This window comes from Microcebus murinus, chromosome 5, assembly GCF_040939455.1.
Source record: "Microcebus murinus isolate Inina chromosome 5, M.murinus_Inina_mat1.0, whole genome shotgun sequence".
NCBI classification, from domain to species: domain Eukaryota; kingdom Metazoa; phylum Chordata; class Mammalia; order Primates; family Cheirogaleidae; genus Microcebus; species Microcebus murinus.
In genome coordinates this window covers 13367719-13381846 of record NC_134108.1, presented here as the reverse complement: position 1 = coordinate 13381846, position 14128 = coordinate 13367719, and the positions used below count along the sequence as shown (strand labels likewise).

Below are 14128 nucleotides of genomic sequence, written 5' to 3'. Positions count from 1 at the left end.
GCCCCCAAATCATAGTCATTTATGACTCCTCTTGCTTCACAATGGATATCTAATGCTGAAAATTCTGTTTGTGCTGCCCTCAGAATATATTCAGACTCTGCCATTTCTCACCATCCTTACAGCTACTGCCCTGGTTCAAGCCACTTAACTTGGATTACGGAAAGAGTACCCTGGCTTCCACCCGCCATCCCTGCACTAGTCTCTTCTCACATGGCAGCTATATGGTGAAAGTACTGTCATTCCTCTGGTAAGAAAATGAATGGAAAAAGAAGGTTGAGACCAAACAGAGCAAATCAACCATGATTCAGGAAAGTGAGAAGGTACAAAGAAGCAGTCTTGGGAAAAAATAGAGGCTCAACTGCAGGCACAGAAAAAATTACAAAAAAATATAAAAGAATGTTTTGAACAATTTTATGCCAATAATTTGAAAATTTAATCAAATGAACAAATTCCTAGAAAGTATGAATTAGCAATATTGACTTCATTAAATTTTGAGAGCCTGAATATGGGGATACAACAATGAAAGAATAAAACAACAACAATCCTCACGCTTACAAGATTGACCTTATAGTGCAGGAAATCAAGCAATAAACAAGTGATGAAACAGATAATATTAACAGTTAAGATGATGGATGCTAAAAAGAAACATCAAGCAGGAAAGGGAAAAGGGAGTTTTGGGGAAATTTTAATTTCAAAAGAGGTGGTCAGGAAAGGGTTGACTAAGAGGTGCCCTTTTAGTAGAGGCCCAAAGGAGATGAGGAAGAACATAATGAGAACATCAGTAGAAGGATGTTTCAGGCTGAGAGGCATGAAATTTCCAGAAGGATGCCAAAGACAAAGGCCTTGAGGTGGGGACATGTTTATGTGTTCGATGTCATCTTTTCCATCCTATTTTATTTCTTTAATTATTTTTTTATTTTTTGAGACAGAGTCTCACTTTGTTGCCCAGGCTAGAGTGAGTGCCGTGGCATCAGCCTAGCTCACAGCAACCTCAAACTCCTGGGCTCAAGCAATCCTCCTCCCTCAGCCTCCCAAGTAGCTGAGACTACAGGTATGCGCCAACATGCCCGGCTAATTTTTTTTCTATATATATTAGTTGGCCAATTAATTTCTTTCTATTTATAGTAGAGTCGGGGTCTTGCTCTTGCTCAGGCTGGTTTCAAACTCCTGACCTTGAGCAATCCACCTGCCTTGGCCTCCCAGAGTGCCAGGATTACAGGCTCACGCGCCCGGCCTCCATCCTGTTTTAAATTGCAACACCACCTAATACTCCCTGTCTGCTCACCTTCTAACATAAATGTGTTTATTTATTGTGTTTATTATTTTTATTTGCCTCTTCCCACTGGAAGGCAAGTTATCTAAGGGCAGATATTTTTATCTGTTTTGCTTACCAGCGCATCATAGATACCTAGAACACTGCTTTGCACATTGAGAGTGCTCAACAAATATTTGTTGAAAGACCAGCGGAGACTAGAAAGGTATAGCCAGGAGACTAGGAAGGAAACTAGGAAAACAGATGAAGAATGTATTTCAACAGTGAAGGGATAACTATGTAAATTGCCCCTGACTGAGACTTGGCCACTGGGTAAGGAGCGCAAAGCCAACCCTGGTAAACCTGGCTTATAGTGCAGCAAGGGAAAAACTGATTGGAATGGGTTCTAGAAAGAATGGGAGAAGAGAATGTTGAAACAAAAATGAGAGCATTGACAATGTTTTCAAAGAGCTTTGCTGTAAGAAGAAGGAGGAAAATTGGGAAGTATGTAGCTAGGAGGGGAAGTAGGACTAAGAAAGAGACTCTTTAAGATGAGAATAGTAACAGCATATCTGATGTGGATGGGAAAAATCCAACGGAGAGAGAGAAAAATACATGAAAGGACAGAACAACAGGAATTGTCTTTTGGAGAGAGGGGGAAGGATGGGCTCTAATGCACATGTGGCGGGGCTGGCCTTATCTCGGAGCACAGATGGTTCATCCATAGTAACAGAAGTGAAGCGAGAGTGTTCGGGCACAGATGCAAGTAGGTGGGTTGATGTGGCTGTGGGAGCTTCTGGAAATTCTTCTCCGACTGTTTCTATTTTCTCAGACAAAAAGGAAGTCATGTCATCAGCTAAGACTGAGGATGGGGAGGAGGTGTGGAAGGTTTGAGGAGGCAAGGTATGAAATAGTTGTCCCAGAAATGGAGAGGGAATGGGGTTGGGAAGTGCCTTAGGATTGCCAGGCAGCAGCAACAACCCACTTGGTTAGTCACCGTGCCTGCGGGTGTGTTTTTCTCCAGCCACAGTCAGCTGTGTGTGTGTGGGCATGAACTAGGCGGAGAGTTGGCTTTGACCAGCATTGTGTTTTCACCAGGATAGCAGAGAAAGGGAGATGTGGACAAGGCAAGTGAAGATGTATACAGGTGGGGACTTTCAGTCATTGGGCACTGCGTTTAAGAGGAACACAAAGGGCATCGTGATGAAGTGAAGAGGATGGGAACAGTGAAAAGGCAGTGGGGTCGATGGATTTCAGGGTGCAGAGGAGATGAAGGCTTGCTTGGCTGGAGAGTGAGGTGCTTGGCAAAGAGATCGTAGAGGGGTTATGGCTACTGGAGATGACCATTCTAGGTATGAGTATGGGGTAAGTGGCTGAGGGATGAGAACACTATGGTTGGGTGGAGGCAGGGCCACTGGGGAAGAGGCCAAGAAACTGAGAGGTCAGAATATTGGGAGGATCATCTATGGGTTACTGAAGTTATTAAGAATTATGGCATGCAATGCCTTTCAGGAAATAAAATCTTCAAGAAAGTAGGAAACTGGCTTATGGGATTGATAGTAAGTGGCAGAGTCTGATGGATACTCTCATGATTCCTTAAGACTGAAAGCCTTACTTTGCCAAAGCAATATCACCATTAATATATTAATATAATCACTCTACAAGTACCATATGCAATAGCTTTGTGGGCATGTTTTAAGCTTAATGTTTAAGACAACCAGGATTATCAGCTATGTGACCTTGGGCAAATCACTTAGCCTCTCTCTTCCTACAGTTTATTCATCTGTAAAAGAGGATAATAATACCTGTGTCAGATCCCTCATGTCAAGTGTTCAGTAAAATTAAATACTAAAAATGGAAACATGATTAAATCCTTCATAATAGTTAGCTGTGATTATTGTTATCTTTCTAGACAACTGAGCATTTGGGTAACTAGAAAATAGGAAAGATAACACAGGTGTACTTTGCAGAATAAATACATTCTGACATACATGTAAGTTAATTTAAAAAAATAGTAAAATGAACCCACTGGCAGAACCATTTACAAAGTAAACTTTTTGAAATATATATTTCAAACATGATCTGAATTCAATTTGCAAACACTGCCTATGTTTTAACTGATGAAAATTACATTTAAAAAAAAAAAAAAATGATGTGGGGCCGGGCGCTGTGGCTCACGCCTGTAATCCTAGCTCTTGGGAGGCCGAGGCGGGCGGATTGCTCAAGGTCAGGAGTTCAAAACCAGCCTGAGCAAGAGCGAGACCCCGTCTCTACTATAAATAGAAAGAAATTAATTGGCCAACTGATATATATATAAAAAATTAGCCGGGCATGGTGGCGCATGCCTGTAGTCCCAGCTACTCGGGAGGCTGAGGCAGAAGGATCGCTTGAGCCCAGGAGTTTGAGGTTGCTGTGAGCTAGGCTGACGCCACGGCACTCACTCTAGCCTGGACAACAAAGCGAGACTCTACCTCAAAAAAAAAAAAAAAAATGATGTGGAGTACAGAAATACAAGCATTCTAATCTTGATAGCATGTTTAAGTTTTCTTGACAACAATCAGAATTACTTTCTAGACTGTGATAGGAAGATAATATTTTCAAATATTCTTGGTTACATAACAATGAGTCCTAAATTGTGCTTTTCCAATTTATTGCGTCTCCAAGTGAGCCCAATATACTAGCATAAAGTAGTTATATCAAATTGATGGACTGATTTAGTGCCATTGAGAAAACCTAGAATTTTTACTTATCTTAACAATGACTCAAACTTCTCATCCTAAAACCTTAGCTTATTATAGGTCCCTAATAAATATTAATTAATATATTATGTATAATTAATATATTAATCTATATTAATCAATAATATTTATACACATATAAAATAAATGAGAATTAATCTCATAATTGACAATTTAATTATTTCAGGACTCTGCTACTTTAAGTACCCATGCCCAGGCCTAGCAGAAGTTCCTACCTCAATCCCACTACTGGGTATTTATCCAAAGGAAAAGAAATCAATATATTAAAGGATGCCTGCACTCCCATGTTTATGACAGCACTATTCACAATATCAAAGATATGGAATCAACCTAAGTGTCCAACAATGGATGAGTGGATTAAAATATGTGATATATATATATATCATGGAATATTATTCAGCTGTAAAAAAAGAATGAAATCATATTATTTTCAGTAACAAGGATGGAACTGGAAGTCACTATGTTAAGTGAAATAGCCAGACACAGAAAGACAAATTTCACATGTTCTCATTCATATGTGGGAGATAAAAAAGTTGATCTCATGGAGGTAGAAAGTAGAGTGGTAGATACCAGAGGCTGGGGTTGGGGAGGTGTGGAAGGGATGAAGAAATATTGATTAGTGAACATACAGTTAGATAGAAAGAATAAGATGTAATATTCAATAGCAGAACAGGGTGACTATAGTTAACAACAATGTATGATATATTATTTCAAAATACCTAGAAGAGAGGACCTGAAATGCACTCAGCACATAAAAATGATAAATACTCAAGTGACAGATACCCCAAATACCGACTTGATCATTACATATTCCACACATGGAACAAAATTCCACATGTACCCCATAAATATGTACAAATATAAGGCATCAGGAAAAAAGTTCCTATCTCCATAAAAGATCATTCTGAGATTCACACCTTGAACCTGGCCTCTGCTCTAACCTATCTCTGTTTTTATTCCCTGTTGTCTACTGTATTATTCCCTGGCTTTCTTTCATCCTTCTGTTTTTTTTTTTGTTGTTGTTGTTTTTTTTGGCGTATTATGGGGGTACAGATTTTAAAGTTTCAATAAATGCCCTTCTCCCCCTCCCCCCACAAGTCTGATAATGAGTGAGATGTGCACCATCTGGGGGATGGTCATGCTGGAAACTCATCCTTCTGATTTTTTCGTCTCAGATAACCATCTTCTCTGACTCCTGCCCCCTGTCTCTCCCTGCCTCACTTCATTTCTGGTTTTTATGGCTTGGTTACTCCACTTAGGCAGAGAGATTTTTCTAGCTGTACTCTTGGTTGGCACAGAATCTTTCTCTTTCTCTCAAGGGAGCCAGAAGGGCTTATGAAATGTCTGGAATCATGTAGTTATGGGAACATACCAACAGCGTGCACATTGTCCAAGTTAAAACTCACTCCTATCAGGGGCTGATGCCGCATGTAGTGTGCCTTGAATTAGTATTTCTGTGAAATCTTAGTATTATCTAGCAAATAGCACAGTTATATTGTAGGACATTTTCTCTACAGGGAAACATTTAAATCAAACTCAGGTGTATTATATTAACAACTAACACATGATGTTCTCAAACTTCTAAATTAGAGGCACCACAGATGTCCAGACCCCACCTGTCCCCTTCACCTCTTTCCTTGATGCCAATAACTGGCACATCCTAGTTCTGCAATGCATATTTGCTAAAACATTTAACTCACAATTTGTATACATTCTGCATTTTATTTAAAACTCTAAGGTGACTTCTTTTGTATCAAATATTCATACCAGTTAAAATGGTTTCAATTATTACATATAATACATAAAGAGAAATTATTGTATGTTATACATGCTTAATTGCTAATTTTTAAAAGAGATATCTGTATAACCCTGTTTTCACACTTTTTCCTATTTTTGATATGCTAGGAATCTCAAAAGGAACACAGCCAGGTGTTTGTATGCTTAGGACAAGCCCTAACCCAGCTCAATTCCAGGAAAAACTCTATGACTTGATCTTGTATGATCTTGAACTCCGGCTTTCTTATAGCTTCCCCTACCTCCAGATTTTCTGTGTGTGTGTTTGTACAGATGGAGAAGACCCAAAGTCATGCTCGCATCTTAGTAGCCAGATGAGGGGGAATGTGTGAATGTCTGTGTGTACTGTGGCAGTGGGAAGAGAGGGGATAAGAGATAATCAGCAAATTGAGAAGTGTCAGAAGGCACCGAGTCTAACTGAGGAGAGGCCAGGAGGAAATGGAGGCAGGACCCTGAGTGATGGTCTCCACTGTCAGACCTCGCTGTGTCTGTCTGGTTTGATGAGCTTGTCTGGGGTGGAGTCAGTTGAGCTTAAAGGGCTGGGAGCTGCAATGTCGTGACATCTCTGAATTTCTACCTCTCTAGCTCCAAAATAATGTCCTAGAGAGGCATCAAAAAAACAAAATCTGTCATGAATTTGCTTTATGATCTAATCTAGAATATATAGCATTCTATTTCTTTGGAGCACTTAAAAGTATATATATCAATAATTTGGCATAAAACATGTATGATCTATAATAGGTGGGTACACATGGCCAATACAGAGTAGTATAAAGAACATTGGAGACTCAGAAGTTGGAAGGTTGGGAGGGGAGCAAGGAACAAGATGACCTATTGGGTACCATGTACACTGTTTGGGTGATGGGTACACTAAAAGCCCTGACTTCACCACTATGCAATACAACCATGCAGCAAAAAACCACTGTGTCCCCTAAATCTGTTGAAATAAAAATAAAATTAAATATAAGGGACTCAGTCATGTGAAATATACACACATATTTATGAGGTATGAATTACACATGTGTAGTCAGGAGTAGAAATCTATTTGCTTTCCACATGTACATTAAAACCCCATCATGGCACAGAAAATTGGGTTCACAAAGTTAGTCACACAAAATACAGGATTGCATTAATGTAATGTTATTGAAATATAGCATTTTAGTTAGGCCCATGCCATCACAAAACACCAAGAGAAAGTATATTTGAAGTTACACTATATACAACTGACCATACATTAAGCTAAAAAATTTCAAAACGAGTAAGAGGTTGTCAAAGCCTAATTCCACCACTTCTTAAAGACACCACTCTCTCCACCCCCACAGCACCAGGACATAAGAACTTTAGCCTGCTTTCCTTTGAGAGTGGAGGCAGGGATGAGGCCTAGAGCACATACTATTGGTGGGATTATCTTTTAGAAAACAATACACAGCAAGAGAAATAACAAAGATAGCTGCAGATGAAAAAATACCACAGATCTATTGGAAAATATCTCAGGAAATCAACCTGAGAACAGTTGGACTTGAAAAGTCAACAAGTACAAGACAGGAAAATGCTAACTAGAAAACTTTGAGCAGGCGTGACATCTCTCAATCACGTAGGATGGATATTTGGGAGATCCAAGCCAGCATAGGTTCTGACTAGGCCACCTGTCCAAACCACACTAGGACTGTCATGCTGGAAAGTTTTCCAAAAAGAATTTTTACCTTATGTTGCTCCAGCTTCCGTTGTATTGTGTTTGCCGTTTCCTCGTGGACCTGCTGAATGGTTATTTCCTCTCTCAGGGCCACCTCTGCCCTATACAGCCAGGCACCAATGGTGCCCAGAGGTGCAGGAAGAGATTTATCAAGCTGTATGTGCCAGTCAAAGAGCTGAAATTTAAAAAAGCAAGAAAATAGAAATATTAAATATCTCTGATACAGAAGACAATTTCTAAAATTCCCCCAAATGATTTTAAAGCCTATATAAGGTTTAAAGTTGACGATTTTAGGCTGATTCAAAAAATATCAAATAAGCAAATATCTCTGTTGTAAGTTTGATGCTTTGGAGCTTGGGAGAAAATTACAGTTATAAGCAAATTTTGATGAAACTCAAAATACATCTTAAACACGAAAGTGTATTATTGGAAGCTTAAGCAATTTTCTTCTTATGGGAATAGCACAAAGCCCCCACTGATTTTGAGTGTGGCTTTTGCTGAAAGGGAAGGGACCGAGTTTTCTGACATGCTTAAAGGATGCAATAGTTATGCACCCATGGATGTGTATCGTGGCTGTCAAATGAGAATCTCATTAAAACTTTTCACACAATTAGAACAAGTCCAAAAAAATTAGGGTTATCTAGAAAGTTCTGGACAAAGATGAGTTTTCAGCATTCTTTCTATAATCCTATGATTTTGTAATCTTCTCTCCATTGCTTCCACTTTGTCCAATTCCCAAACACCATTTCCTGGTTTACTGAAATGCCAGCTGTGGTGAATTAATGTGCTCAGGAACTAACCTACTATTTGATGAAGTCAATGGTAAAAATGAGATTATCAAAAGCCAGGACACATGGTAAGGTCAAGAAAAATATTCCTATTAGTGGTAGAAAAGTCCCAGGGGTTTGAAATCTTGGTCTTTAAGCAGGAAGAGCATTAATATGAAAGATAATGAGCAGCTTCCCTTAAGATTCATGAATGACCAGATAAGAAGAAATGCTGAATTATAGAACATAAAATTGTATGTCAATACAAGAAAATCATTAACTGATGATGAAACATGGTTTCAGACTATGAGAAGCTGTTGGGGCTCCATTCCTTGGAATCTTCTACAAGACAACAGGGTCACCTCTTCTAAACAACCCAGAATTAAGTTGGATAAGGTGAGCAATCGTGCATATAGTCTTTCAGGATTTCAGTCTACCATCTAGTTGGTGCCTGATGTCACATGTAGGGTAGGGAAAGCAGGAAAATGGCTGTTAGACCAAGCACTTCCAGTAACTTACAGGAAAACCTGACAAGAGGGCAAAGGTTATCCCATAGTTAAGCCTTTCCACCCTTCCACAGAAGCAGTAGGACCTGACACAATATCACTGTGTAGAAAATATGATGAAAAATATTCTTGACCGAATTCCATAGCTCTAATGAAATTAATCATGAGAGAACTTACCCTGGAGGACACTCTGTCCCAGGACTGTTTTACCAATGCTTGGTCAAGTGACAATTTACCATCTCTATGTAATGGTTGTATTAAATGTTCAATCTGTTTCCTTTTTATTTCATGTTGAACTCTGAAGTGCTTAAATGACTAAAAGAGGAAAAACAGCAACAATATGGCAATGAGTCAAAAAAAGCAAAGGCAAAGGAAAGCACATTTCCTAAATAACAATCCTTTATATTTGGATAGCACTCAATAAATGTTGTCGATAATAATAATAACAGCCATGATACTAATAGCAGCTGCCACCCATCAAGCCCTGACCGTGAGCTTGATCCTGTGCTAAGTGCTCTCTGCATATTATCCTTTCTGGCTCTTTCCACAACCCTACAACATAGACATGCATTATTACCATGAAGCCCAGAAGCAACCTGGCAAGAGCAAGTTACAGAGGCAGGACTAAAACCTAGGGTTTCTCATTTCTAGATTAGTAATTTATACACCAGTACATGTTTGCCAAGAAATAAAAGCGAACAGGAGTATAAATCTAGGCTAATAAACAAGATAGTTGCTTTCCTTCAAAGTCTCAAACAATTTACAAATAGAAATCACATCTATCGAAATAATGCCAAATTAATACCTAAATTTGTGCTTAGGTAAGCCTGTATAAAGAGGCTTACTGTAGGGGACCTCATTTACATGATAACCTTTTGCTTTAATTTTATGGCTTTAAAATATTATGTATGAAAAAAAAATATTATGTATGTCATAGCATGGTAAAGATAAATTTATAATATGCAGACTTAACCATAGCTTAATACTAACATTAAAAGTAGTCATTTTAAAGTTCTACATTTTACATTAAATTAACCCACCCAAAAATGTGACTCCAAGTCCAAATATGAATTAAAAATACCATTGAAATGTGCAATTATGTTTCAGAACAGGAGAATGGCCTCACAGAATCTAGCAATTAAAACATCTAAAAGAATTTCAAAATTATAAACCAACATGTAAATTTACATGAAGAACACTAGGGGGAGATAGTGAATAAGAATTCTACTTCACGTTTTACCTTCCATTCTCTCTAATTTAACGGAATTTTAAAAATACAAAACGTAAATCCAATTTTTAATTTTATCCCACAGACTTCTCTGAATGGAAAAACTGGAAAATACAGCATTTACTGATAGGTTGAAACAGATGTACATAATACAAAGATGAAAGAAAATTTTCCCTATATTCAGATTTCATATTGTCTAACCCTGTTTTAGGAGACTAGTGATCACCTTTGGCCTAAAGGAGTGTTTCTGTTCTATACTTTTCTAATCCTTTATTTCCCCCTTATAAAATAGCATCTGCGCAACAGGTAACTTTATAACTTGAAATTTAGTTTTTGATAATTTATGCTGAAACTAAAACCAATGTACTAAATAAGTATATTCACTCTGTTCTTGCATATCTGTTCTCGGTTTACTGTATTAATCATTTTTTAATGGAAATCATCCCAGAAAATTTTATTTTTGGGAAAAAAGATTAGATTGAGTCACAAAGCAAGAGAGTACACGCATAACAAGCACATATTTATTGCTTTGCCAAGTTCAACAAATACAGTATTGATGGCATCATCCATCTAAATTCAGGCATGTTTATAGATATGATTATATAAAATCACACGCTGATGTCAGAGATAAATCTTTTATTGTCTGCCATGCTGAAACTGTCGTATCATTTTATGCCACCATTTTTTTGATAGCACAAATGATTGAAATCTAATGTAGAGTAGAAAATTCTATAGAATATGCTACATTTTTGCCACTAAAATGGAGTGATATTTTAAATGAGAGAAAAATGACAATGCTGCACAAAATAAATCACAACTTTTTAATGGAAGAAACCTGTTATAAGACTTTGTATCTTGGGCTGGATGCGGTGGCTCATGCCTGTAATCCTAGCACTCTGGCGGGCCAAGGTGGGAGGATTGCTCAAGGTCAGGAGTTAGAAACCAGCCTGAGCAAGAGCGAGAACCCCTCTCTACTTAAAAAAAAAAAAAAAATTAGAAAGAAATTAATTGGTCAACTAAAAATATGTAGAAAAAATTAGCCGAGCATGGTGGTGCATGCCTGTAGTCCCAGCTACTCGGGAGGCTGAGGAGAAGGAGCCCGGGAGTTTAATGTTGCTATGAGCTAGGCTGATGGCACAGCACTCTAACCCGGGCAACAGAGTGAGACTGTCTCAAAAAAAGAAAAGACTTTGTATCTAGGAAGTGGAAATTGGAAGTAGAAATCCAATTAATGACAGCATAATGAGCATGGGGAAAAACAAAAACAACTCCAACCTCTACTTGAATGTAAAAGTGTTGAACTAGGCAGGTCACAGTAGAAATTAGTCCTTTTAATGGACCCACACCGAATATTCATGTTGCAATCCTTTACTAAATTCAGCTTATTTTGTAGTAATTTTAAATTTGACTCAAGCCTTTTCTGTGTGTGTGTGTGTGTGTATTTGTGTTGGATGACATCTATGAGACCACTAGTTCTATGTTTATGTTCTGGATCATCTACAAGGCTGAGTTCTGAGTGAAGAAGACTCAGAGATCCATAGATAGTGTGGACACAATGCAATTTAGATAGAAATACAATTATTATGTTAATGCATATTATTTTTCTTTAAAGATTTTCTCATTCGTATAATTTTAAAGATTAAACATAGATTAAATGATATACATGAATCTTATTCATGAAAAGCTTTTGAAAAATCCAAAAAGCTCTTCCATACATTACCTGATATTTATCCTGTAAATTTGATTCTGCCATCTGTGCCCTTGTCAAATCTCTCTCAAATTGTTCTATCCAAACTTTCGTTTCCTTTAAAATTAGTCTGTCTTCTCTCTGGAAACCAGGAGACAATGCAATTTTATTAGTATCTGTGCATTTATTTAATTGATGATTAATACTTGACCGACACTAGAAGAGACTTAATATTTAGTAAGTCCCAATTATCCCCGAAAAATTTTCTTTCTATTCACCTCCACCTCTTTAGGAGAATAAGAAGCAAAGGTTGGCACTAGAAAAATATCTTAATTATCTTGTTGGATACTGAAATTATCTTCCTCCATTTTTCCCCCTCAAGTAACACTAATAAAGAAAACGTGCTCAAGAGGGAATGTCCTAATTATACAAAAACTGAGAAAGAGCAATAGCTCGAGTGGAAACACAAGCCTGGGAATTGCTTCCTAACCCAAGGCCATCGGTAACCCAGAGGACTGTTCTAGATGGGATTAATTTGGACTGAATTTGAGGAGTCTCAGTCACAGTAACATTGGATGACTTGTCTGGACTATTGTCTGAAATGATAATAGTTATAAGTTCAGAGTTATAAGCTCCATATGGACAGAAAGCACATTTATCTTGCTCAATGTGGTATTCCTAGACCCTGGCAACAGGGCACTATAAGAGATTTACCAAGTTATTTGCTGAATGAATGCATCAAGGCCACTGCTTACATCTCAAAAATGAAAAATAAAATTGAGATTTTCATCCTTGTTTTCACACATAATAACAGGAGCCATTCTAGCATTGATTTAATGAAAACATCTTATTTTTTTTCATCAAGATTTCCTATCTTGTAAGAATGCCAAAGTAATCATAAACATATTTAACATGTTTTTTGGCAAATAGCCAAAATACAAATACAAATAGCTTTCAACTAGAGCATCTCACTTGCTGCTGGCAGTCCTGTGACACAGGTAAAATCACCGACCCTATGGACAGGTGACGTGTCAGAGTGGAAGGAGTGCTGTCTACGAAGGCAGGCCAAACTGGTTTCAAATTCAGGTTCTGCCATGCACTGGCTCTGGGAACTTGGTATGTCTTTTTGTTAACCTCTTTACTGTTGTAAAGAGGAATCATTGCACACCTTTTCCATGTTTTGGTGGGAATAGAGGTAATCTATGTAACACACCTAGTACAAAGATTGGTACGTGTTTACATGATCCATGGCTTCTCTCACTTTCTGGTCTCACAAAGATAGTCCCTTCTGCTCAAACACTTATATTCCCATTTCCTTTGGATGCTGCTGTCTTCAGAGCTCAACCCATGCACAACTTCCCTAGGAAGCTTTTTCTGACCTCTAAGTCTGGGGAAGGGGTCTCTCTTCTAGGCCTGTGGTTCTCAAACTTAGTGTGCCCCAGAATCACCTGGAAGGCTTGTGAAAACACAGATTGCTGGGCACCCCCCCCCCCTGCTGACTTTTTGGCTCAGTAGATCTGGGGCAGAGCCTGAGAATTGTATATTTCTAAGTTTCCAGGTGAATCTGATGTGCTGGTCTAGGACCACATGCTGAGAAGACTTCTTTATGATCTGGTACCAGCCTGAGCACTAATGTTTACCCAAATGCATTATATTGTATTTGTCCCCTTAATTGTCTCTTCTTTCCTCATTTTACAATCAGCCCTCTGTATCCACAGATTCAACCAACCTCAGATCAAAAATATTGAGGAAAAAAAAAAAACAAGAAAAATAACGATAAAAATAATACAAATTCAAAAATACAGCATGACAACCATTAAATAGCATTTGCATTGCATTAGGTTTTATAAATAATCTAGAGCTGATTAAAGTATATGGGAAGATACATGTAGGTTATATGTAAATAATGCCGTTTCATATCAGGGACTTGAGCATCTAAGGATTTTGGTGTCTATTGGGAGTCATGGAACCAATCCCCTGTGGATACCGAGGGACAACTGTACAAATGCCTTATGTATCTTTTCATTTCCATTGCCTAACAGTGTCTGGCACTCAGTACCACTCAATAAATGACAGTGGATAAGTGATATGTTGGTAGTGTAGTTAATAACAAAGGAATGGAGCTGGAGCTCAAGAGTGCAAAAGTTCTCTACTCTCCCCATCACAGCTCTCCTGAATAAGCAGGTGAGTGTAATCAAGGCACATGCTTTATTCCTGGTTGATTTTCATGCCCAGCAAAGCACTGATAACACATTCTTATGAGCTCAGCGGAAAAGGATGCTCTTGTTCTATCCATGGTACCACAGGTCGATGTGACCTCTGTAAGGGGTGAGTGTAGGATTTCACCGTGCGCCTCTGAGGACAGTTCTGCGTTTGAAAAGCACTTGAGACTGTCCGGAAGAGGAGCTGTTTGTTAGCAAAAGTCACCTGAGAGAAAAGTAT

The 14128-nt window shown here is 38.3% G+C and overlaps 1 protein-coding gene across 6 annotated transcripts in view; it reads right to left on the bottom strand.

Annotated features, from left to right (window-relative positions):
* Positions 1-14128, bottom strand: part of SYNE1 (spectrin repeat containing nuclear envelope protein 1) — a 438352-nt gene that overhangs the window by 306046 nt on the left and 118178 nt on the right. For all 6 annotated transcript variants that reach the window (XM_076002855.1, XM_076002857.1, XM_020287266.2 and 3 more), the window contains 3 exons: positions 11720-11827; positions 8949-9086; positions 7509-7673 (listed from right to left, as the gene is read on the bottom strand). In XM_076002855.1, the coding sequence (XP_075858970.1) occupies positions 7509-7673; positions 8949-9086; positions 11720-11827 (411 nt within the window). The remainder of the gene's footprint in view (positions 1-7508; positions 7674-8948; positions 9087-11719; positions 11828-14128) is intronic.